At 37.5% G+C, this 26,567-nt stretch overlaps 1 protein-coding gene across 17 annotated transcripts in view; it reads left to right on the forward strand.

Moving 5' to 3' along the window:
• Positions 1-26,567, forward strand: part of STAG2 (STAG2 cohesin complex component) — a 141,845-nt gene that overhangs the window by 40,174 nt on the left and 75,104 nt on the right. For 8 of the 17 annotated variants that reach the window (XM_024240585.3, XM_054545033.2, XM_024240590.3 and 5 more), the window contains 2 exons: positions 21,805-21,944; positions 25,111-25,189. In XM_024240585.3, the coding sequence (XP_024096353.1) occupies positions 21,901-21,944; positions 25,111-25,189 (123 nt within the window). In that variant the 5' untranslated portion in view covers positions 21,805-21,900. Of the gene's footprint in view, positions 1-18,330; positions 18,620-20,630; positions 20,696-21,804; positions 21,945-25,110; positions 25,190-25,863; positions 25,987-26,567 lie in introns of those variants that run through there. The other 9 variants (XM_024240584.3, XM_024240587.3, XM_024240588.3 and 6 more) reach the window with 3 other exon arrangements.

Here is a 26,567-nt window from a genome sequence, read left to right on the forward strand (position 1 = left end):
CCTGTCTCAAGGGAAAAAAAAAAAAGTTAACTGTAAAACAGTCTTAGGTCCTTCAGTGGGTATTCCAGAAAAAGGCACTGTTATGACAGATGACAGCTCCACATGTTACTGTCCCTGAAGACCTTCCAGTAGGACAAGATGTAGAAGTGTAAGACAGTTATATTGATGATCCTGACCCTATGTAGGCCTAGGCTAATGTATATTTGTGTCTTAGCGTTTAACAAAAAAGTTTAAAAACAAAACAAATAAAATTTTTAAAAATAGAAAACTTACAGAATAAGAATATAAGGAAAGTATTTTTGTACAGCTGTGCAATATGTGTTTTAAGCTAAGTGTTATAATTAGGAGTCAGTGTAAAAGTTTATAAAACAAAAAAGTTACAGTAAATGAAGGTTAATTTATTATTGAAGAAGAAAAAAAATTTTTTTTTTTTTTTGAGATGGAGTCTTGCTTTGTCACCCAGGCTGGAGTGCAGTGGCGCAATCTTGGCTCACTGCAACCTCCGCCTTCTGGGTTCAAGCGATTCTTCTGCCTCAGCCTCCCGAGTAGCTGGGACTACAGGTGTGTGTCACCACGCCTGGCTAATTTTTTCTATTTTTAGTAGAGATGGGGTTTCACCGTGTTAGCCAGGATGGTCTTGATCTCCTGACCTCGTGATCCATCCGCCTTGGCCTCCCAAAGTGCTGAGATTACAGGCGTGAGCCACTGCACCCGGCCAAAATATTTAAAAAAATACATTCAGTGTCTCCTAAATGTACAGTGTTTATAAAGTGTACAGTAGTGTCTAGTAATGTCCTAGACCTTCACGTTCACTCACCACTCTCTCACTGACTCACTCAGAGCAACTTTCAGTCCTGCAAGCTCCATTCATGGTAAGTACCCTATACAGGTATACCATTTTTTATCTTTTATACAGTATTTTAACTGTACTTTTTTTAGGTTTACATATGTTTATATACACAAATACTTACCATTGTGTTAGTTGGCCTACAGTATTTAGTACAGTAACATGCTGTATAGGTTTGTAGCCTAGGAGCAGTAAGCTATGCTATGTAACCTAGTGTGTAGTAAGCCTAGGCTATACCATCCAGGCTTGTGTAAGTACACTCTGTGATACTTGCACAACGATGAATTGCCCAGTGATGCATTTCTCAGAACTTACCCCATTGTTATGCAACACATGACTATATATTAAGGTATAATTTACATACAATAAACATCACCCATGATATATACTCCCCTGCAACCATCCACCACAATCAAGATAACATCATGGCTGGGTGGCTCACACCTGTAATCTCAGCACTTTGAGAAGCTGAGGCAGGAGTATTGCTTGAGGCTAGGAGTTTGAGTCAGGCCTAGGCAACAAAGCAAGGCCCTGTCTCTACAAAATAAACACACAAAAACACAAAAATATTAGCTGAGCATGGTAGGATGCAGTTACTGAGGAGGGAGGGTGGCTTGAGCCCAGGAATTTGAGGTTGCAGTGAACTGTGATCATGCCACTGCACTGTAGTCTGGGTGACAGAGGGAGACCCTGTCTCAAGACAACAACAACATAAAAACCCCATCTCCATTACCCTGAAGTTTCTTCTTGCCTCCTTTCTGTCAAGGTAGATTAGTTTGCATTTTTTGTAATTAAGAATTTCATATAAGTAAAATCATACAATAGTAGATACACCACAGTCTTCATATAATCCCAACTCTTTGGGAGGCCAAGGTGGGAGCATTGCTTGCACTCGAGATTTGTAGGTTTGAATATATCCTAGGTGATTTTGTATATTTGATGTTGTATCTTTCCTGTAGATACGTTAGTGATGATAAAGTTAATTCTTGGTTTAGGGTGATGACTGTCCAATTTTCTTATTGTACTGCTAGGTTTTCACCTTATGAGTAGAAAATTACCTGTGTGGTTTTACTTGGGAACTAAAAGATGGCCAGTTCTGCATCAACCATACACCTGATTTTTTTTGAGACGAAGTTTCACTCTTCTTGCCCAGGCTGGAGTGCAATGGTGCGATCTTGGCTCACTACAACCTCCGCCTCCCAGGTTCAAGCGATTCTCCTGCTTCAGCCTCCTGAGTAGCTGGGATTACAGGTGCCCGCCACCACGCCTGGCAATTTTTCTTTTTTTCTTTTTCTTTTTTGTATTTTTAGTAGAGACGGGGTTTCATCTTGTTGGCCAGGCTGGTCTTGAACTCCTGACCTTAGGTGACCCACCCGCCTTGGCCTCCCAAAGTGTTGGGATTACAGGTGTGAGCCGCTGTACCCGGCCACACCTGATTTTTTTTTTTTGTTTGTTTTTTTGAGATGGAGTCTTGTTCTGTCACCCAGGCTGGTGTGCAGTGGTGCGATCTCGGCTCACTGCACCCTCTACCTCCTGGGTTCATGCAATTCTCCTGCCTCAGCCTCCCGAGTAGCTGGGATTACAGGGATGTGCCACCACGCCTGGCTAATTTTTGTATTTTTAGTAGAGACAGGGTTTCACCATGTTGGCCAGGGTGGTCTCAAACTCCTGACCTCAAGTGATCCACTCAACTCAGCCTCCCAAAGTGCTGGGATTACAGGCGTGAGCCACCGTGTCCGGCCCACACCTGATATTTTTAATTACAGTTGCTAATCTTGTTTGCGTCACTGATTTCATTGTTAGTTAGGGAATAATTTCCAAAATCACTCCTGTATTCACTGGCTTCTTTAGTTTTCTTTCATCAACTGAGATTGCTTGTTACCTGAAATATAATTCTTTTTTTAATATATTTTTTGAGACTGAGTTTTGTTCTTGTCACTCAGGCTGGAGTGCAATGGCGCGATCTCAGCTCACTGCAACCTCCACCTTCCGGGTTCAAGCGATTCTCCTGCCTCAGCCTCCCGAGTAGCTGGGATTACAGGCGCCTGCCACCACGCCCGGCAATTTTTTTTGTATTTTTAGTAGAAATGGGGTTTCACCATGTTGGCCAGGCTGGTCTTGAACTCCTGACCTCAGGTGATCCACCTTCCTTAGCCTCCCAAAGTGCTGGGATTACAGGCGTAAGCCACCGTGCCCAGCCTGAAATATAATTCTTAATGAAAAGGTAGGGTAAATACTTAATTTTTTCCTTTAGTTACCAATTTTCAAATTAAGGTGTTAATTTAGTAACTATAATGATAACATAGATTTGTTCTTTTATCTTTTTTTGAGGTTTATTGTAGATTTTTATTGGTTTAATATATTTTAATACACTATAGTCATGTGTATTTGTTTTTGATGTATTTTAAAAATGAGTTTATATTGATATTCCTGATTAAACATTTTTTGCTTTAACTTTTTTTATGGTAAAATACAGATAACATATACATTTGAACCATTTTTAAGTGTACAGTTCAGTAGCATTAAGTGCTTTCACATTTGTTGTGCAGCCATCACCACCATCCATCTCTGGAACTTTTTCTTTTTTGAAAACTTTCTAGAGGTTCATATTTATTGGCATTTGACCTAGAGTCTTCCTCATGGGCAATGTGCAGCCCTGGGCACGACTATCAGCATCTGCTGTCTCCTAAATTCTGTTAATCCACCAATCCTAATCCCTCCTAACCCCACTCATAGTCCAGAGAAGATAAAAAGTTCAGGGACATGGTGTACTGCTGTCCAGATCGTTTCCCAACTGAAACTCTATACCCATTTAGCACTAATTTCCCATTTTCCCTAGCCCAAGATAACCAACCACCATTCTACTTTCTCTTTGAATTTGACTCCTAGGTACCTCACATATATATCCCTATTTAGTGGAATTGTAGACTATTTATCCTTTTGTGACTGGCTTATTCACTTAGCACTGTCTTCCAGGTTCATCCATGTTGTAGCTTCTGTCATAATTTCCTTCTCTTTTAAGGCTGAATAATTTTCCATTGTGTATATGTACTATATTTTGTTCATCCATTCATTCATTGATAGATACTTGAGTTGCTTCTACCTTTTGGCAATTGTGAGTAATGCTGTTATGAACATGAGTGTTCAAATGTCTGTTTTGAGTCCTTGTTTTGCTTTCGTGCATTCTATTAAATATGTTAAGGTTCTTTGCTTTTTACATTTTTTTTCTCTTTTATCCACCTTTTGACTTTATTCTTAAAGTTTTATCTTGGTATAATAATTTATGGTATGTTGCAGAATTAGGAGCAAAGTCCCGTGTGTCCTTCACTCAGTTTCCCCCAATGGTAACATTTTTCATAATTACAGTACGATGTCAAGACCGGGAAATTGACATTGATACAGCCCATTTACAGGTGTCCCTTGGTATCTGTGGGGAATTGGTTCCAGAACCCTCCATGATACCAAAATCCATGGATGCTTAAGTTTATTAGATAAAATGGCATAGTGTTTTCACATAACCTACACACATCTTCCTGTATACTTTAAATCATCTTTCGATTACTTATAACACCTAATATAATATAAATGCTGTGTAAATAGTTATATTGTACTGATTTTGTTTGTATTTTTTTATTGTTATTATTTTTCATTGTGTTTTTTCCCTGAGTATTTTCTATCTGTGGTTGGTTGAATCTGAGCATGGGGAACCCATGGATATGGAGGGCTAACTGTATTTATTCAGATCTTGCTAGTTATACATGGACTCATTTAGATAACTATGTTTGCATGTTTTATGTGTATAATTCTATGCAGTTTTATCATGTGTGGATAGGTGTAAGCACTACCACCACCATCGCTATCACCATCAAGACACAGAACTGTTCCATCATCACAAATATCCCTCACACTACTCATTTAATTACACTCACTCCCCCACCCCTTCTCTCCTTCCTCTATTTGGTTTCTAATCTGTGTCAACCACTAATCTGTTATTCATAATTTTGACATTTTCATGGAGTCATATAAATGGAAATCATACTGTATATAACTATGGAGTTTTTGTTTTGTTTTGTTTTGTTTTTGCATTTAGCATAATTTCCTTGGGATGCATCCAAGTTGTTATATTTCAATAATTCATTTCTTTCTATTACTGAGATGTAGTCTGCGGTACAGATGCACCACAGTTTGTTTAACCATGTACTCATTGAGGGATTTTTGGGTTTGTATTAGTTTTTTAGGGCTGCCTAACAAAGTAGCACAAACTGGGTGGCTTAAACAACAGAAATTTATTGTTCTGGAGGCAAGAAGTCCAAGATCAAGGAGTTGGCAGGGTTAGTTCCTTCTGAGAGAATCCATTCTGTCCCCCTCTTAGCTTCTGGTGGTTTTCTGGCAATCTTTGGTGTCCCTTGGCTGGTAGAAGCATTACCTCCCATCTCTGCCTTCATTTTCACATGGTGTTCTCCTTGTGTGTATGTCTCTTTGCAAATTGTCCTTTTTTTTTATTAGAGTACCACTCATATTGCATTCCTCCCTAAGGACTTCATTTTAGCTTGATAACTTCAGTAAAGATCCTGACTCCAAATAAGGTCATATTCTGAGGTACTGGGGGATAGGACTTCAACATATGAATGTTTGGGAGACACAAACCCATAGCAGAGTTGCTTTCAAGTTTTGGCTATTACAAACAAAGGTCCTATCGATGTTTATGTACATGTTTTTACGTAGACATAGGTTTTCATTTCTCTGGGATAAATGCTCAGGTGTAAGGTTACCGGTGGTTATGGTAAGTGCATGTATGGTTTTTAAAGAAACGTCTAAGCTCTTTGCCAGAGTGGCTGTAGTTTACATTTCCACCAGCAGTGTATATGAATCAGTTTCTCTGCATCTTTGCTATCATTTGATGTTGTCACTATTTTTTTTTTTTTTTTTTTGAGAGGGAGTCTCGCTCTGTCGCCCAGGCTGGAGTGCAGTTGGCACAATCTGAGCTCACTGCAAGCTCTGCCTCCCGGGTTCATGCCATTCTCCTGCCTCAGCCTCCCGAGTAGCTGGGACTACAGGTGCCCACCACCACGCCCGGCTAATTGTTTTGTATTTTTAGTAGAGAGAGGGTTTCACTGTGTTCGCCAGGATGGTCTTGATCTCCTGACCTTGTGATCCGCCCACCTTGGCCTCCCAAAGTGCTGGGATTACAGGCGTGAGCCACTGCGCCCGGGCTGTCACTATTTTTTTATTTTGGCAATTCTTACAGATGTAGTGATATCATGTTGTGGTTTTAATTTGCGCTTTCTTCTATTCAGTTTAACATGTGTTTTAAAAGTTTGTGTGCTGATGATCTCTTTTATACTTAATATCTTGATTCTTAGTGTCATTAACAAGATTGCTTGCCTTCTCCTATAGTATAAAGAAAATAACTTCAGAAAAACAGAATTAGTGTAGCAGACAACAGAAGTATTGTATGAAGTTTAATTTTCTTTCCTTCTTTTTTTAAAAAATAGAGACATAGTCTTGCTCTGTCACGTAGGCTGCAGTGCAGTGACCTAATCACAGCTCACTGCAGCCTTGTACTCCTGGGCTCAAGCGATTTCTCTCTCTCTTCTTCCCTCCCCCTCCACCCTTTCCCCCTCTCCCTTCCCCCCTTTCCTCCCTCTCCCTCCCTCTCCTTTTTTGTAGAGAACAGGTCTCACTGTGTTGACCAGGCTGGTATCAAACCCCTGGCCTCAAGCGATCCCCGCTACCTTGGCCTCCCAAAGTGCTGGGATTACGAGTGTGAGCCATCCCATCCTGCTTTAAATTTTCTTCTTTTTGTCCTTAAAATTCTTCCCACTAAGGATAAGCAAAGTGTTGTGTTCTGACCTCACTTTATATGAGTACTTTGTTTGTCTGTGTTATTAATTTGATGTACATGATTAGGTTTATTTTTCCAATTTGTCTTTAATTTCAGAAATTTAAAAAATTCTGTTTCTATGACAGTGACATAACCTAACAAAATTCAGTTTCATTTGAATGAGTATGACATTTTCCTTATTCAAAAGTTAAAATTATATGCAAAGGTATACATAGAAGTCTTCCACAGATTCCTGCCTCGTATATTTCTTTTATCATCCCCTCCTCCTTACAACTTGGAAAAAGTGTTTCTTGTTAATCCTCTCAGTATTTTTTTGTGCAAACAAATACATCCATTCACATACATGTTCTTACTTTGTGAAAGCCATCACACTTTACATTACATTACATAATTTGATGTAAACTTAAATATGAAGTAGCAGACCTAACAGAAGACTTTCAGAGTTGTGTTAATGCTGTTTTTTATGTTGTGAGAGTTGCATCTGCTACATTGACTTCCACATTGTTTTGTGATCTATGAGTTATGATCAGCGTGAGATAGTAGGTTCACTAGTAACTAAGTTCAAGTATGTAACACTGGAAAAACTGCTTGTTGCTTTATGACTTTGGGCAGAAAAACAGACAGGTGAAATGTAGTTGAATACTTTGTAAATTACGGTTAGCCAAAGTAGGTGACATAGGACTAACCTGTGAAAGGGGACATAATGAAGTAAAACATTCAAGTAAAATGACATGATAATGGCATATTTGGCAAACATCTTCAGAATAGTTTATATGTAGAAGTTGGAGGAGAAAAGTTTTTCCCTTTCCTAGTTGCAATTTATTATTATTATTAATTTTCTTTCTTTTTTTTTTTTTTTTTGAGACGGAGTTTCACTCTTGTTGCCCAGGCTAGAGTGCAATGGTGCCATCTCGGCTCACTGCAACCTCCGCCTCCCAGGTTAAAGCGATTCTCCTGCCTCAGCCTCCCGAGTTGCTGGGATTACAGGCATGTGCCACCACACCCGGCTAATTTTTGTATTTTTGGTAGAGACAGGGTTTCACCATGTTGTTTAGGCTGGTCTCGAACTCCCGACCTCAGGTGATCCGCCTGCCTCAGCCTCCCAAAGTGCTGGGATTACAGGCGTGAGCCACTGTGCCCAGCCCTATTATTAATTTTTTAGAGACAGTCTCACTGTGTTGCCCAGGCTAGTTTCAAATGCTTGGGCTCAAGTAATCCTCCTGCCTCAGTCTCCTAAAGTGCTGGATTAGGGGCATGAGCCACCGTGCCCAGCCGCTAGTTGCAATTAATTTATTAATCAGAATAGCTAAGCACAGTCATTTATGGTGGGTGGAGGGAGACAGAGGGAGAGGGAGATTGTGTTTCATGATGAAAAGATCATTCTGAGTATTTTTGCCAAAATAATAATCATAGAATAAGATGGAGATCCTTGCATATGAATAATCTTCTCAGTCATGTTGTTCTCAGTGTTGGTACGTTATTTGGCAGATAACTTTTTGCCAGGAGGATCATTATAACACATTTTTTTTAGAAAGAGTTTTCTAATTGAGAAGTTTCTTTCCTGACTGATGACTTAACAAACCATTGTTACAACAAACTGTGTCATAACAGCAAAGTTGCAATAACTATGAATCTAAGATAGTTTCAAGTTCTCTGTAGTAGAGTGTACTTTCAAGTCTATCCAAAACGAAAACGTTAGCTCTAGTATATATTTGTTTTTAATAATATATTGCCCTTAATATTAAATATATGTTGAGTCATTATTTCACCTCCTTTCTTAGCATCTCGATAGTTCTTTTGGGGATATTGATTTTGCAGAAAGCCTTAATGTATTTGTTGTTGTTTAGAAATAAGGCAGTCTTTTGGTCATAGTTCTAGGGAAGGTTTAAAAACTTCAGTCATCTTAGAGCTCAGATTAAGTTGGTCTGTTTGGATGGCATGCTAATGTGTATGAAATTTGCTTGGTTACAGGGCAAAATGTGGGAGTCCCCTAATGATATCTGGTACCAGTAATCTAATCAGATAGGTAGGTAGGTAGGTAGGTAGGTAGGTAGGTAGGTAGGTAGGTAGATAGATATCTCTTCTTACTGGATCTTTTTCATGCTGTATGCTTCCTCTCGAGTTTAATGGAATCAGGTGTTGCATTTTAGGGTAATTCCTAAATCTTAGTATCATCACATGAGGCCATTTAGTATACTAACCATTGGATGCAGTTAGTTTGCGTTGCTGCTGGAAGATTGTTGCTGTTTTTTACCCTGGCTAAAAGTTGTGTGCTCTTGTGGGTAACTATGGGACTTGACTTGTACCGTCATATTTTGAACAAGGGAAAGAAATGTTGAACATTTGTTAAATAGGTTTCAATGACAGTTTTCATACTGTATGGTGAGCAACTTAAAAAATGTAGGGTTAGCTCTGGTTGTTCAACTAAGTGTTTCCATGTTTTTTTGGAAAAGCTGGATTATTTCTTTTGATATTTTGCTGTAAATTTAACATAAGCTTTGGTGCATTTTACCTTATTAAACGGGAGACAAAAAGTCTCAAAATATTCTGAGTGTAGATATCAATGATTAGTGTCTTACTTTACAAAATGACATCTCAATAGATCAGTAGTTATATGGTATGTGGTATGCTTGTTTAGTAGAAAGGTGTTCTTAAATGATCGATGATTTAAGTAAAATCCTGTGAGTTTATACCATATGAGAGAAGCTCGCTTGATAAAAGAGGTTTCAAATTTAATTTTTTATTGTGGTAAACAACAACATTTACCATTTAACCATATTTTAAGTGTATAATTGAGTAACGTTAAATATATCCAACTGCTGTGAAACAGATCTACAGAAATTTTTCATCTTGAAAGCCTGAAACTCTATACCTATTAAACAACAACTCCCGTTTTTCTCTTCCCCTAGTCCCTGGTAACCATTATTCTACTTTCTGTTTCTATGAATTTGACTACTTCAGATACCTCATAAGTTGAATTATATGGTATTTGTCTTTTTTGTGACTGGCTTATTTCAGTTAGCATAATGCCCTTAGGGTCCATCTGTGTTGTAATGTAGTACAGATGTTCCTTCCTTTTAAAAGGTGTGTAATTCATTTTATGTATCTACTACATTTTGTTTATCCATATCTGTTCTATTCCATTGGTCTATTTGTCTTTATGCCAGTACCTCACAGTTTTGATTACTGTAGCTTTGTACAGTAAGTTCTCACTTAGTGCCGTTCTTAGGTTCTTGGAAACTTGGGCTTTAAGCAAAACGATGTACAGTAGGTCTTTGAATAATATCAATTTGTTCAGTGTTGTTTCGTTACAATGTTTATGAGGAAAAAAATTGGTTTCATTCATTATACGTCATTTTGCTTAACATGGGAGTTTCCAAGAACCTGTTGATGATATTGAGGACTTTCTCTAAAATGCTTTGAAATTAGGAAGTGTGAGTCCTCCAACTTTGTTCTTTTCTTCCTAAAATTGTTTGGGCTTTTTGGGGTCCCTTGAGATTCTATATGAATTTTCAGCTTAATTTTTTTCATTTTTGCAAAAAGTGCTATTGCAATTTTGATAGGGATTATGTTGAATCTGTAGATTTCTTTGGGTAGTATGGACTTCATGATAATATTAAGTCTTCGAATTCATGAACGCAGGATGCCTATTTGTGTTATCTTTCATTTCAGCAGTATTTTTTGTTTTCAGTGTACAAGTCTTCTACCTGCTTGGTTAGGTTTAGTCCTAAGTATTTTACACTTTTTGATGCTGTTGTAAATGCAATTGTTTTCTTAATTTCCTTTTCGGATTGTTAGTATATACAAGAATTTTGTGTGTTGATTTAATATCCTGTGACTTCCTTGAATTTGTGGTTATTAGTTCTAAGAGTTCTTATGTGTGTGTAAACTTTGGGATTTTCTACATATAAGATTGTGTCATCTGGGAACAGAGATAGTTTTACTTCTTTCTTTCTGACTTGGATGCCTTTTATTTGTTATTTTTCCTGTCTAATTGCTTTGGCTAGGCCTTCCAATACTATGTTGAATAGACACGTGGTGGGAGTGGGCATCCTTGCCTTGTTCTTCTGTATGTTAGAGTAAAATCTTTCAGTCTTTTACCCTTGAGTATAATATTAGCTATGAGCTTTTGACTTTTATTATGTAGAGATAGCGTCTTAGTCCATTTTCTGTTCCTTACAACAGAATATCTGAAATTAGATACTTTATAAAGAAAAAGAATTTATTTCTTACAATTAAGGAGGCTGAGAAGTCCAAGTTTGAGGGTGCACATCTGATGAGAGTCTTTTTGCTAGTGGGAACTCTGCACAGTTCCTAGGTGTTGCAAGGCATCACATGGCAATGGGACTGAGTATGCTTGCTCAGGTCTCTTTCTCTTGTAAAGCCACCTGTTCCACTCTCATAACTATTGAATCATTAATCCATTAATCCATGAATGGATTAACCTATTCATGATGGCAGCGCCCTCCTTACCCAATCTCCTATTAAAGGCCCCACCTCTCAGTACTGCCACATTGGGGATTAAATTTCCACACGAGTTTTTTAGGGGACAAATATTCAAACCATAGCAGGTGATTTTTTTCTAGTTTTAACTTGAGTGTTTTTTATAGTGAAAGGGTGTTGAATCTTGTCAAATGCTTTTCCTGCATCAACTGAGATGATCATGTGGTTTTTGTCCTTCATTCTGTTAATGTCCTGTGTTACATTGATTGATTTTTGTATGTTGAAACAGTCTTGCATTTCAGCAATAAATCTCACTTGGTCATGGTGTATAATATTTTAAATGTTTTAAATGATGAATTCTGGTTTGCTGGTATTTTGTTAGGAATTTTCGCATCAATATTCATCAGGGATATTGGTCTGTAGTTTTCTTATAGTGTCTTTTTCTGGCTTGAATTTAATTTTTAAAATGTAATTTGCATGCCTTACTCTTTGTCTAAGAATGTTTAAGATTAGAGAGAATTAAAATAATTTTAGAGTACCACATATGTGTCTCCTGTTGTTACCACTGTGTGGAATTACCAAGTGAGGAATCAAACTCTTAGATCTGAAATACGAATTGGGAAGTACCTACAGTGTGTTGACAAACTGAATTATGAAAGCATATTTGATTTCTGAACTTGAATATGCATATAATTCAAGCCTATGAATTGTGTACAGTGGTTGTTAGCTAAAAGGTTAGTGGGTAATATCAAGTGGCTGGTAATGCTAAATATTTTAATAAGGTCAGCTAATCAGAAGTGAAAGGAACAAAAAAATTGGACATGTGACATATGTGTTCTTGTATAGTCATGCTAAAATGAAAAAAGAGGCATTACATATTAATAGTCACCACAGTTTTAAATTTTGGGTTAAAATTTTTCATTCTCTATAAAGTGGTTTATTTTTCACATTGGTTTTATTGTTTTTAATCTACTGAATTGTTTTTTGGTTACAGTTCTATCTTCATTATCATGCAAATTATTAATAAAAATTCAATTCATTGAGATACTTTTTACTACCTTGAGTAAATAAATGTGGAAACTTGTGATGTAATCTATTGAGAGTATGTGAAATGAAAATTTAGATTTTCCCCAACATCAAGCAGGATCATCCTGTGTTCATCTACTCTTCTATGAAATCTGCCTTTTTTTGAAATTTGCCAGTGAGCCAGTGATGCCCAGTGTGAAATGGTTTAGATGGCAGTAATATATTGTGCTTATATCATGCTGTATACCATTTAACCCTTCTTGTAAATTTGATTTTTGGATCTGGATATTCATTTATACCAGCTAATATGGTCTCATTGGAAATGTTGATAGCCACTACAGCCAGTTGTAATTACCCGTGTTTATTTGTTATGTCTTAACATTACAAATTGACATCACAAGTTACATCACAAAGTTATGTTAATGAGATGGAGATGTATACACATGCACGCACACACACACAGACGCACACACACACGCACACCAGTCCAGAAAGCTAACTGTAGAATGTGGTATTCAGATATAAGTGAGATGAAGAGTGGATAATGACAGTATTAAAATAATTATTAGCTATCGACCTTGGCAGACTGAGAAATGATTTTAAGGTGATAGTATATGATTAAACAAATATTCTATCTGTTTTGATGTTTGTCTTAGGATAGAGCCAGATAATGTCTAGTCAGCTGCAGCTTATTAGGGCTAACTGGGGAAATAGTAGTCTTCAAATTAGATACCAGATATGTATCCAGTATGTCAACTATAATATGGTATCCAGTGTCTAGCAGCAGCCAGTGCCAGTATGGTCAGACAGATGAGAGGACAATATTGTGGCATTCAGGTTAAGGCAACTCAAGAGACAAATGGAGACTTTTTAGTGTGGGTTTATGGGCAGGATTCCAGTACCAGAATGAAGGTAGATGTATTACAGCAGGAACATGTAGACAGGGTAGGATCTTTGGGTGATTCAGGTACAGGTTACAATTGAGTACTGAGTACAAGTTGGCTCTGTGGGAATAGGACATAAGCCTTTTCTTGTCTCCCTCCAACCCCTAACTAAGGGGGTTGCTAAGTTCACAAGGCGTGCTAGGTTTTCTACAGACATCAAAACTGGTCATTGAGAACTGGGACAGCCTGAGTATGTAGGTTTGTCAAGGTGATCACAGTTGTGGTGATGGCTCGAGTCATGTTTTGAAAGTATTGGGGAAAGTGAGTAGACAAGAAAACTAGGAATATTGCTGTGCACCTACTATAATACACTTAAAAATAGGAAGGGAACAGGTGGATGTTTCCCGTTTTGTAAATTTTAGTTTCTGGCAGTGTGTAGTGATGCCATATCTGTAGACTGCCTTAGCTTGCTTCTTCCCCTCTTCCTGAAAATAAAAGTTATTTTTGCAGTATTGTGGCCTTAGGCCTGTTCAGTTTGTCTACTTAGTTATTTTAGAAAGGCCTTTTACTTTGGCCTCCTTCCATCCTTTATATATATGTATGTATAAATTTTTTTTTTCTGAGACAGAGTCTTGCTCTGTTGCCCAGGCTGGAGTGCAGTGGCACGATCTCGGCTAACTGCAGCCTCCACCTCCTGGGTTTAAGCAATTCTCATGCCTCAGCCTCTGGAGTAGCTGGGATTACAGGCCTGTGCCACCATGCCCAGCTAATTTTTGTATTTTTAGTAGAGATGGTATTTCTCCACGTTGGCCAGGCTGGTCTGGAACTCCTGGCTTCAAGTGATCTGCCTGTCTTGGCCTCCCAAAGTGCTGGGATTACAGGCCTGAGCTACTGCAGCCGGCCTGTCCTTTATATTATTTTTAAAGTTTGTAAATATAGATTTCCTACTATTAGTTAGGAAATACAGACGGGGTCATTAATCTTCTTACATATGCAGATTTCTTCCAGGCATGCCTTCTCTGGTTTACCTATTCCTGTACCAGAGCAGGGACTACCATTAGGAATTCTGTAGGACTCCATCCAGGTTTGTGTAAAAGAAAAGGTATTTGCAAATGATATATGTGGTAGCTGTAATGTGAGTGTGTTATCAAGAAACTTTTAGGTTAAGATTTTACTACTGGGCTGAGTACACATGATCATTGCTTAGTTTGATGTACTTTTCTTTTCTTTTCTTTTTTTTTTTTTGAAACGGAGTCTCGCTCTGTCGCCCAGGCTGGAGTGCAGTGGCTTGATCTCGGCTCACTGCAAGCTCCGCCTCCCGGGTTCACGCCATTCTTCTGCCTCAGCCTCCAGAGTAGCTGGGACTACAGACCCCTACCACCAAGTCCGGCTAATTTTTTGTTTTTTAGTAGAGACGGGGTTTCACCGTGTTAGCCAGGATCGTCTCTATCTCCTGACCTCGTGATCCACCTGCCTCGGCCTCCCAAAGTGCTGGGATTACAGGCGTGAGCCACCGTGCCTGGCCTAGTTTGACATATTTTCACCATGTCATTTACTTAGAATAGTATAGCACAAATTAGGGAGATTAACAGAGGGAGGACAAATATCTTTTAGGTAAGGAGAATTTCTCTTTTTTTTTTTGAGATGGCATCTTGCTCCGTTGCCCAGTCTAGAGTGCAGTGGCATGATCTCGGCTCACTGCAACCTCTGTCCCCCGGGTTCAAGCGATTCTCCTGCCTCAGCCTCCCGAGTAGCTGGGATTACAGGTGCATGCCACCATGCCCGGCTAATTTTTCTATTTTAGTAGAGATGGGGTTTCACCATGTTGGTCTTGAACTCCTGACCTCGTGATCCGCCTGCCTCCACCTCCCAAAGTGCTGGGATTACAGGTGGGAGCTACCACACTCGGCCGAATTCTTGTTAAAGATTGTTACTCATCAAAGGGGCAGTAGTTTTTTTCTTTTTGAAGGTAGATATTTATGTCCACATTTTGGGTTAGCTTTTCATTTTTTTGCCCGCATGTACATCATTTGACATAGAAATGATAGTAACTTTCCTGTTTGGATCAAATGTACTACTGCAGGAAGTAGTCTACCTTTTAGCATTCACAACCTCAAACTAAACAACACACTTCTGTATGCTGTCTCCTAAGAAAGTACATAGGCCAATAAAAGGAACATACCTTTGGGTCTTATTGTCAGGAGCCTGTAAGAAAGTTTATGTTCCCTGCTAATCTTGAGTAGGCAAACATAATAAAGGTAATTTTATGATAGGACTCAGAGTTTTTGTACATTTAATTTTATATGATTATGAACATGAAATATGAATAGATTTTAGCAGCATAGTTTTGTAATTCCTCAGGTAGTTTAGGTTTTTAAACAGTTTTTTTTTTTTTTTCTCCTAAGGACAGTCTCACTCTATTGCCCAGGCTGGAATGCAGTGGCATGTTCTCAGTTCACTGTAGCCTTGACCTCCCAGGCTCAAGCGATCCTCCCACCTCAGCCTCTCAAGTAGCTGGGACTACAGGCACGTGCCACCATGCCCAGCTAGTAGTTCAGGTTTTAACAGAGTACATTAAAAACTAAATTTCCCCTTCATAATTTCCTTTTTTGTACTAACAATAAGATTCTAAATAAAAAATTAAAAAATTACCCACCCTGATATGTTACTGTATTCCTTTGCTTCTTTTTTGTTGTTATTATGTCCATTTACCCACATTGGTACACAGTCATAAATAGTTTCAGTGTATGAGTATTAAATTAATTACATTGATGTACTATCAGTGGTACTTGGTTGGATGAATTTTTAGTATTTAGAAACTTTAAAAATCATATTTCACTAGGATAGGGAGTTGGCCAGGTCAATAATTTTTTCTGTGTCTGTCAGACCTTAACACAACATTTTTTTCTTTTAAAATTATACGTACCTGTCTGGGCGCAGTGGCTCACGCCTGTAATCTCAGCGCTCTGGGAGGTTGAGGTGGACAGATTGCTTGACCCTGGGAGTTCAAGACTAGCCTGAGCAACATGGTGAAACCTTGTTTCTACAGAATACACAAAAATTAGCTGGGCATGGTGGTGCTCGCCTGTAGTCTATGGATAATTGGACATTTTGGTAATTCCTAATTTTAAGTTTTGTATTATAGTGATGGTGGCATTTTAGAAGGGTGTATACATTTCCTGGATGTGATCCTTATATATAGAAGTATGTGACCCTTTTGGGAGGAGTGTTAAGGGTATGGCATGTGGTGTGTGAATTTGCCAGCTTTTAGCAGTTGAATATTTCTGCATTTTTAGTGAGAGAATTAACATACCAGCTACTTAAGTGTTCCCCTCCCTTGTGCTCTCCAGTAATATATTATTAATATATGGATTCTGAGGAACCTTGTTAGTGATGGCTTTGTTGGTAGCTTTTCATTTTTTTGTCTTGAGACCACTTGGGATTGAATTAAATACCTTTTTTTTTATGGAGACGGAGTCTCACTCTGTTGCCCAGGCTGGATTACAGTGGTGTGTTCTCGGCTCACTGCAACCTCTGCTTCCGGAGTTCAAGTGATTCTCCTGCCTCAGCCTCCCGAGTAGCTGGGACTACAGGTGCACACCATTGCGCCCAGCTAATTTTTGTATTTTTGTTTTAGAGACGAGGTTTCATCATGTTGGCCAGACTGGTCTTGAATCCCTGACCTCGTGATCTGCCCGCCTCAGCCTCCCAAAGTGTTTGGATTACAGGCGTGAGCCACCGTGCCTGGCCCCTAAATTAAAGACCTTTAAAACAGTAATTCTTTTTGGGGAAAAAAAATTAAATGATATCAAAGCAAGATATTAGGATGTTTTGTGTGTGCTTTTATTTTGTTGGGGGGTACTTTTGATGAATGTAGGAAGTCATTCTTTTTTTGGAGTTGCAAAGATTCAAACATAATTTTTACTTGCTTGTATTAATATGCTATAGTAATAGGTTATCTGACAGGTGTTTCTTGTTATTGAATTTAACTTGTAATCTAAACTTTGAGTAACAGGCCATAAACATATACTAATTATAGATAACCTGAAAAGTTATGGTGATTAAGTTTCAGCTTTTAGGTCTGTTTATATTAAAAGCAGTGTTACTTGAATTTAATATTTAGAATTAGAAATACACGATCATCTGTTGCTTTTTAATCTAATAATTAATAGCCTTTAATGGCAGCACACTATACATGTGAACTTAAGAAAGTAGTTTTACTTTAATATGTATTGTTTAGCTTATCTACAAATGGGATTGCCTGGTTTTCAGTAAGGAAAAGCAGAAGCTAGTTGTTGCTGGATAAGTTTTTTTCCCAGAAGGAAAATAGTGATTGAGACTTAATGCAAATTTTATTTCTATGCTTTATCCTCCAAAGCTGTTAGAATGTTAACTCTTTTATAGTAGGTATAGAGAATTGTTACATATGATGAAAACCTCAAAAGTTTTTTCTAGACGCTAGGAGAGAGCTCCACCTTGTGATCTTGGAGCATATTTTTTAAAAAGTTAATAACCTGCAATAGTGCAGAAATTGTGTGGTGAGTTTGATTTTTAAACTGATACTTTTCTTTGAGCATTACATGTTTTTATAGTTTTGGGTTACCCAGCTGAATGAAGTCAAATGGTATTAAGCACACTTGAAGATACTCTGAATTTGTTAATGTAAGTCTGTGGGGGAAACACATTGGATGGATGGATGGGTGGATGGATAGATGGATGGATGGATTGACAGAGTCTTACCCCATTGCCCAGGCTGGAGTGCATTGGTGTGATCATGGCTCACTGCAGCTTCTACCTCCTGGGCTCAAGCAATCTTCCTGCCTCAGCCTCCCAAGTAGCTAGGTCTATAGGTGTGTGCCATCATGCCCGGCTGATTTTTTGATTTTTTGTTGAGATAGGGTCTCACTATGTTGTCCAGGCTGGTCTCGAACTCCTGGGTTTAAGCCATTCTCCAGCCTCATCCTCCCAAAGCGCTGGGATTGTAGGTGTAAGCCATCATGCATGGCCTGCAAATTGTATTTATATGCAGCTGTAGACATTTAAAATAAAGATGTAAACATTCTCAGCTCTTCCTGTAGATTAAAGTTTACATTTAGAAACTACTAATCCCAACTCATCCGTTGGGTTCCTTCCCTTCTAAATTACAAAGCAACTTTAATATTTGTGATTTTTGTTGAGCTGTGATGAACTGTTTTTATGGCAAATAAGTCATTTAGAGAATGACTAGCAAACACTCGGATACATGGAATTTAGCATTCTTTTTTTTTTTTTTTTTTTTAGATGGAGTCTCGCTCTGTCACCCAGCCTGGAGTGCAGTGGTGCAATCTTGGCTCAGTGCAAGCTCCGCCTCCCGGGTTCACGCCATTCTCCTGCCTCAGCCTCTCAAGCAGCTGGGACTACAGGCGCCTGGCTAATTTTTTGTATTTTTGGTAGAGATGGGATTTCACCGTGTTATCCAGGATGGTCTCCCTGACCTCATGATCCGCCTGCCTCGGCCTCCCAAAGTGCTGGGATTACAGGCGTGAGCCACCGCGCCCGGCCAGCATTCTTATATTTAATAATATTAAGTGGCAAGTAGGTACCTTCTAGTAGAAATAATAATCACATTTCTTAACAGGTATTAAGGACAAGGATCATTGTTCTCCTGTTCACTATTGTATTCTCATTGCCCAGCACTACATTTGGCACATGGTGGATACTTTTACTTGGTTGGATGAATTTTCAATATTTAGAGACTTTAAAAAAATCTTATTTCACTAGGATAGGGAATTGGCCAGTTCAATAATTTTTCTATCAGACCCTGACACAACTTTTTTTTTCTTTTAAAAGTATATATACCTGGCTGGGCGCGGTGGCTCACGCCTGTAATCTCAGCACTTTGGGAGGCTGAGGTGGGTGAATTGCTTGAGCCCAGGAATTCAAGACTAACCTGAGCAGCATGGTGAAACCCTGTCTCTACAAAATAAGAAAAAATTAGCTGGGCCATGGTAGTGTGTGCCTATAGTCCCAGCTACTTGGGAGGCTGAGATGGGAGGATCTCTTGAGCCTGGGGAGGTCAAGGCTGTAGTGAGTTGTGATTGCGCCACTGCACTCCAGCGCGGGTGACAGAGTAAGACCTTGTCTGTCTGTCTCTATTTTTTATATACGTATAATTCACACACACACGCATGCATCTATCTTGTCTTGAGAGATACATCTTACATCTTTGGTTTTGCTTTTGTGTTTGCTTTGGTTTCTAATTACAAAGTACATGTTAGTATAGCCTATGCTTTGCAAAATAATTTGGCCTGGAATTCTTCTTTCTTTTACAGTAGAAATTAATTTTGTGCTATTTAGAAGAATCCAGTATATCACACAATATTCATTTTATTTAGTATTCTGTGCTTCTCAGAGCTGATGCATTCTTTATATTCATCACCTGTGATTCCTTAGGTGACTGTATTTATGAACTACCTTTAAAGTGTGCTTAGAAACTATATTGAAGGAAAGCAGCAACTTTGGATTTTATGAAATGCTCAGAGAGGCAGACAGATAAAGCAAGGATCACATGACCTCTTTTATTTTCATCTTGCCGTCTGGATGACCTGACCTGTTCATTAGAATTTGTTAGTTCTGTGCCTCTCTAGTTCTTTTAAAAGAAACAAAATAATTTTCTTTTATAAATAAGTTAGCATTTTAGGAGGTGAATGTGTATCTTACATATGATGACAAACTTCAGAAAAGAAAAAATTAGCCAGATGTGGTGAGTACCTGTAGTCCTAGCTACTCAGAAAGCTGAGGTAGAAGGATCTCTTGAGCCCTGAAGTTTGAGGCTACAGTGAGCTATGATTTGTGCCACTGCACTCCAGCCTGGATGACAGAGTAAGGCCCTGTCTCAACAAAAATAAGATTTAAAAATGTATGTATGTATGTATATGTATGTATGTATGTATGTATGTATGTGACAGAGTCTCGCTTTGTCATCCAGGCTGGAGTGCAGTGGCATGATCTCAGCTTGCTTCAGCCTCCCGAGTAGCTGGGACTACAGGTGTGCGCCACCACACGAGGCTAATTTTTGTATTTTTAGTAGAGACAGGGTTTCGCCATGTTGGCCAGGCTGGTCTGGAACTCCTGACCTCAAGTCACCTGCCCGCCTTGGCCTCCCAAAGTGCTGGGATTACAGGCGTGAGCCACTGTGCCTGGCTGAAGACAAGATTTTAAAATCTGAGTATCTTTCAGAAAAAAAATAAACTTAAAGTGGTGGTATATGTTATTTGATTATTCAGGATTTAATTTGTGGATTATTCATTCTTGTTTCTCCTATTGCCTTATTTGTTATTTTGCTGTTCACAAAACATAAAATTAATATTTTGCTGTTTTAGATTAAGTAAGCTAGGAAATACAATGTTTTGAACTTTGTATATTCATTAAATATTAGTAGCCATTGATGATGTTTTCTAGAGATAAAAAATTACTAAGAAAAATTGAGCTGTTTCTTGTGTGATGTCTAACCTACTGGGAGAAGTCATTAGGAGTTTGTCAGTATGTTATGTTTGAGCATTTAATATTAATTGGATATGTTTAATCTTACCTGCTTTTTCTTTAGGTGGCCACCGAGTACTAAATTTACTTGGGAATAAAAGAAAAACATAAGAAAATTATAAGAGAAAGGTACACATAAGACTAAGAGCTTTAGACTTTAGCTTCAGCCTGTTTTCTCCTTTCTTGTTTGCTTTTAGGTCATTTTCTCATTTAGGAAATGCATCCTTGACTTTCAAAACATAGACATAATACCCTTTCTGTCTGCCATTTTTGCATGTACTTTGGTCAAAAATAGCATTCATTTGTTGTTCATATGACATTATTGGCGTTTAAATTGATCGTAAGTTCCTTGAGGGAGAGGAATAGATCAGATCTAACATTGTTTCCCCCTTCTCTTCTCAACAAAGTTTGTTATTATCATGAAGTGGTTATTTATTTAATAAGCCAGGCTTTGGACTGTATGTTTCCAGGGCAGGAAAACCTGTTTTAAAATTATATCTTAGGTTTTTTTTATTAGCTCCTTTTAACTGTATGTGTATGATATCAGCAAAAGGTTGTATTTTCAGGCATCTCATATTATGGTTTAAAGTTCTCATAGGGATTTCAGGACCAGTAAGAGTCATATCCTGTTTCTATTTAGGATGTATTAATGTATATATATATATATAAAGCCAGGCAGAGAATCGCAAGAAAATTTAAAAACAATTGTTTTATAAGCTGCTTTTTCCCCTATGTGTTATTACTGTGGGGCTGCGAGTGTTACAACAAATCCATATCTAGATTAAGCAGTCAAGGTCAGGCACGGTGGCTCATGCCTGTAATCCCAGCACTTTGGGAGGCCGAGGCGGGTGGGTCACCTGAGGTCAGGAGTTCGAGACCAGCCTGGCCAACATGGCAAAACCCCATCTCTACTAAAAATACAAAAATTAGCTGGTCATGGTGGCCCGCGCCTGTAATCTCAGCTACTGGGGAGGCTGAGGTAGGAGAACTGCTTGAACCTGGGAGGCAGAGGTTGCAGTGAGCCGAGATCGCACCACTGCACCCCAGCCTGGGTGACAGAGTGAGACTATGTCTCAAAAAAAAAAAGAAAAAAATAAAGCAGTCAAATGCAAGGGAATGAAATCCTTATTTACTAAAACACATTAGTAGGCACTGGGGAATTTAACTTTTGAGTATGGATATCCTTTCCGAATATTTTTGGTGCATTTGTAATAAATGTCATTTTCTCCTTTTTAAAGGAATTGTCTTAGAAGAAAGAAGCAAGCCATCATTTTACCCACGTAAATATATGAATATATTTCTGACATTGAGGTGTTCCAGAAGATGATAAAGAAATGATAGCAGCTCCAGAAATACCAACTGATTTTAATCTACTACAGTAAGTAAATTATATTCTGGTAATTTTTAAATACTTGTTTATTCCACAAAATGGGGAATGCATTAACTTCAGTTAAATTTCCTTCTGCTTGAGAAGATCTAATAAATAAAATAGCTTTTATGCTTTGCAAGAGCTTATATCAGCACTCATCAAGGCTCTGTAATAGTAATTATTCCGTACTTTTTTGTTGTTGTGTTTTAAATTTATCTTTTAGTTTACATGCTGCAGTTTATTATTTTTTGTTGTGTAGTTCTGAGTCCATACTTGGTTTTGCAATAGCAACTGTTTTGAGACAGCATCATAAAATTCCTAAAAATAAAGTTTTCTCATTAGTGAGGTATACCGTGTGGCGCTATTTAGGATGTAATGTCAGATTTCTGTTACAAAATCAAATGATGATTGCAGAAATAAGTTACATGTATATTGGTCCAGAAAGTGGTTTCAACATAGGTATCCTCTCTACCCCCATCTGAAAAGCTAACTGTACTCCTTAACTTTTATTCTAATTACTCCTTGGTTTTGAAAGATTTTAAACTACTCTATGTAACAGTGATTTTCTTACTAAGGTACAGTTTCATGAGTTGCCTCAGTGAAAAATGAACTTTTAAATTGCCCGTGAATCCCTTTATTTACCCACCCCCACCACTGTATTTTTTATTAGGATCTTTATGAGACTTGACTTGAAAAGAGAGTTTAGTTGCTAAAAATTTTGAAAACAACAGACTAATACCTTTGTACATAATGGCAGCCAGCGTCTTCTTTTGATCATATGTAGATTTTCATATTTTTAATAATTTTGTTATCTTCAGTGGAGATTATGAATCTTCTGGGACCAAATACATTCAGGTTCCCACAAAACAGCAGTTTTAGTGAGGATTTTATGTATTCTAAGTCTCGTATCTTTGTAAAAGTTAATTATTACCTTTGTTAATATTAAGTGTCTGCTGTATACAGGATGTTACATTAGATCCTGTGAGGAATTAAGTTAGGTACTTCCTGCTGCCTTTATGAGTTCGTATTTTAAAGATACAAAGAGAAGATTATGAAGTTTCTTATATACTTGGTTAGAGACTATAAAAAGAGTTTATATTATGGACTAGACTATTGACTATTAGAATATCTCAAATAATTAAGACCTGAAATAGGATAATGAATAAAAGGGAATTGATGTTGTTCGGGTAGAACAGACCCAGCATTTGATTGGGTATGTGGGGTGTAGGGCACAGTAAAGAGGAATGGAAGATTCAGTCGTGTGATAGATGACTCAGGATGTTTCAGGTCACTGAATGGTTAATACAGTATGTTTAATAAACATAAATGTTATTTCACCTAGGGTAGTTTTTGTTGTTCTTTTGATCTTAAAAACACAGGAAAGCATTGAAGAACGGCTTAGGAGAGTATTTCTTCTTTGGTTGGGAGTATTTTAGACTTCCATTCTGATTACTCACTTAAGCTTTCTTTAGAAAGTTTTTCAGTAAGTTACCAAACCTCTAGTGGTTCACTCTTAGTTGGGATAGCTTGGAGATGAGTATTAAGAGGATAATTGAGCCCTTGATTACTCTGGCCATTGGAACATTGTGAAGACTAGTGATTTTCTTCAGACTTAAAGCAGTTACTTAGCTCTTTAAGAGAGCTGGTGTCCTACAAAAGGCTTGGGAAGAAATAAATATTACTTATACATCAAGATATTTTAAATTTTCATTTTTTTGTTTTGCAAGACCATATAGACAGGTGAGAAGATTATTGATGACAACAATCTTCTTAAGATGTAACACACATGAGCTTCAGGGTTAGTATTATAGTAGTCATTCAGTTTTTGGTGCATTAACTCTAGGGAATGGTATTTATTACAGGCCCTTTCCTCTCAACATTGTAGGATATAGTTAGGATTGCCACCACCTTCCATACATTGTTTAAATTACTTTATATGTAAGTGCTGTATAAATAGTATTTTCTTTTTCCTGCTAGCATCTTAATCATTATTTTAGATTTATGAAATATTCCTACCTCACAGCCTCTGCTACCTCATAGCCTCTGGGCAACTGGTTATTGTAGCAATAAAATGGAAATAGAAGAAATCTAGATTGAGAATACTAGTTTTATAAAGATAGCCTTTCACTTCGATTCCATTTATTTTAAGCAGAGCTGGTGCTAGGTTTACACATTTAGGGTGGAAAAACCTTTATCTTTTATGGATGTGGCTCAATTCTAAAATCCAGTGTGACCCAAATACTAATAGAAGTATGCCTTGCTTTAAGCATCTAAATGAAGGTATGTTACTACTATTTAGATAGACTCATGTTTACTCATTTGGAAAGCATCACACATATTTATTTAAATCAGTCGGCTTCCATATGTTTGTGAGAAAATCCAGATTATACAAACTAGCCTTACCCCAACCCAGAACTAGGGACAGTTGTTTAGGACTATAGACTCATATGTTGGAGATTGTAGAGACTTTAGAGATTTCATTCTTTCCTGCGTATATATTATTTATAGATGAGAAGATTGAGATTGTCACTTGTATAAGATCCACAGTTACTTAGTACCAAAACTGTTCTCCTGACTATAGCTCATCACCTCTTTACTTCATAAAGGATATTGATCACTTAGCATAATTCCCTAGTGTATTTCAAATGATTTAGTTTATAAAAAGGTTTTATAAGTACCCTTTCGAAATACATATTTTGTATATTGACTCACCTAGATTTATAAATAGTTTTCGAGTGAGGTAGGAGAGATCAGAGGATCCATGATCATAAAACTCCCTAATAAAGTTCCTCCAATGCCTAGTATTAAAATATAGTTTTTCCGCAGCACTGTGATCTTTGAAGTAGGAAATGGAACCAACCATTACATGGAACACCACAGTTCCTAGGGTTAAATTTTGAGACCCACTGGATTAGTTTTCATACTTGGATTAAAAATTAACAAAAATGTTTAGATATTTGTGCTTTAGATTATTATTTTTGTAGTTGCTTATGTAATCTTGTGTGTTTGGTAATGTGCTATAGTATGATGTTTTGGGGAAACATCTTAATTACTTATAATGCTAATATGAAGTTTTGTAATGAGTTAACCAAGCCTTTTAGAAAATAACGGCAAAAATTAGAAACTCAATATAAATTTCTAAGGAAGGGTTTTAATTCTTATCTTTCTGTCACAGGGAGTCAGAAACACATTTTTCTTCTGACACAGATTTTGAAGATATCGAAGGAAAAAACCAAAAGCAAGGCAAAGGCAAAGTATGTATCAAATATTTGACTTTATTTTGTTTCCTAAGATCTCACACACACAGATTTAAGTTATGTCTCAGATAGTTTTATCTTTTAAAAATGGCTTTTTAAGGGGGTGGGGGCTGATTGGTATGGTAAGCCTTCTGAATAAATGTGGTCCTTTTGTCTTCTAGACCAGGTAGCCTTTGGGATCTATTTACACTGCTGTAAAGTTGCAAATAATAATAATAATAATAAATAATAATAATAATAATAATAACAACAACAACAACAACAATACATCGTTGTTTCCAGTAGTTTATTTTGTAAAGCACAGTATGTTAAGTAGAATGCAATGTTCTGTTGGCTTTATTTTTGTTTTCCTACAAGTAATAAAATGTAAAGCAAAGCAATATATAAAATCTTTTATTCTAAAGCACTCTAAAAACGTAACATACAACCAGTTTAAGGCTAATGGGTTACAATTGACAATAGTTTTACTCTTTATAAGTAATATGAAAGATAAAAAATTACAAAGTTAAGTTCTGAGTCAATATAATGTAAGTTTAAAGTGTGAGTGGGTTAGCCTGAGGGCTGCATATAACTTGGTGAATGGTTAAATTATTTTGTTGTTTTGGAAAGTAATTTGACTCTGCATGTGTGTAAATACATTATGCAAAAGATAACTTGTTTTTGTTGTTCAGCATTTGTTTTTCAAAATGAATTTTGGATTTATATTGTCTCATGACATACTTTGAAAAAGTCTTAACAATACAGAAGTTTACGATGACCAAAGTGAAATTTTTCCATAATCCTATCACCTGGAGGTAATTTATTCTTTAAACATTTTGATGCACATACTTTTATTCATACACCTATGTATAAACATGATTATAACATTTTATTTAAGTGGAGTCATAATATGCAAACAGTTTAACGTGCTTTTAAAACTCAATGGTATGTTGTCAACAACTTTCCCATAAGTGAATGTAAAACTCTGTAACTTTTATTTTTTTTCTGATTTTTAAATTAAATTTATTTGTTTTTTTTTGGAGATGGGGTTTCTCTATGTTGCCTAGACTGGAGTGCAGTGGCTATTCACTGGCACAGTCATGGCACACTACAGCCTCAAACTCTTGGGCTAAAGCAATTATCCTGCCTCAGCCTCTCGACTGGACTACAGGCACCACAGGCCTGTGCCACAATGCCTGGCTTCTCTGTAATTCCTTTTATTTTTTATTTTTGTAGAGATGAGATTTCACTATGTTCCCCAGGCTGGTCCTGTACTACTGGGCTCAGGCAATCCTCCTGCCTCAGCCTCCCGAAGTGCTGGGATTTACAGGTGTGAGCCACCACGCCTGGCCATTCTCTTGTGATTTCTAATTGTGGCACAACATCACATTTAATG

The sequence above is a fragment of the Pongo abelii genome, chromosome X (assembly GCF_028885655.2).
Source record: "Pongo abelii isolate AG06213 chromosome X, NHGRI_mPonAbe1-v2.0_pri, whole genome shotgun sequence".
NCBI classification, from domain to species: domain Eukaryota; kingdom Metazoa; phylum Chordata; class Mammalia; order Primates; family Hominidae; genus Pongo; species Pongo abelii.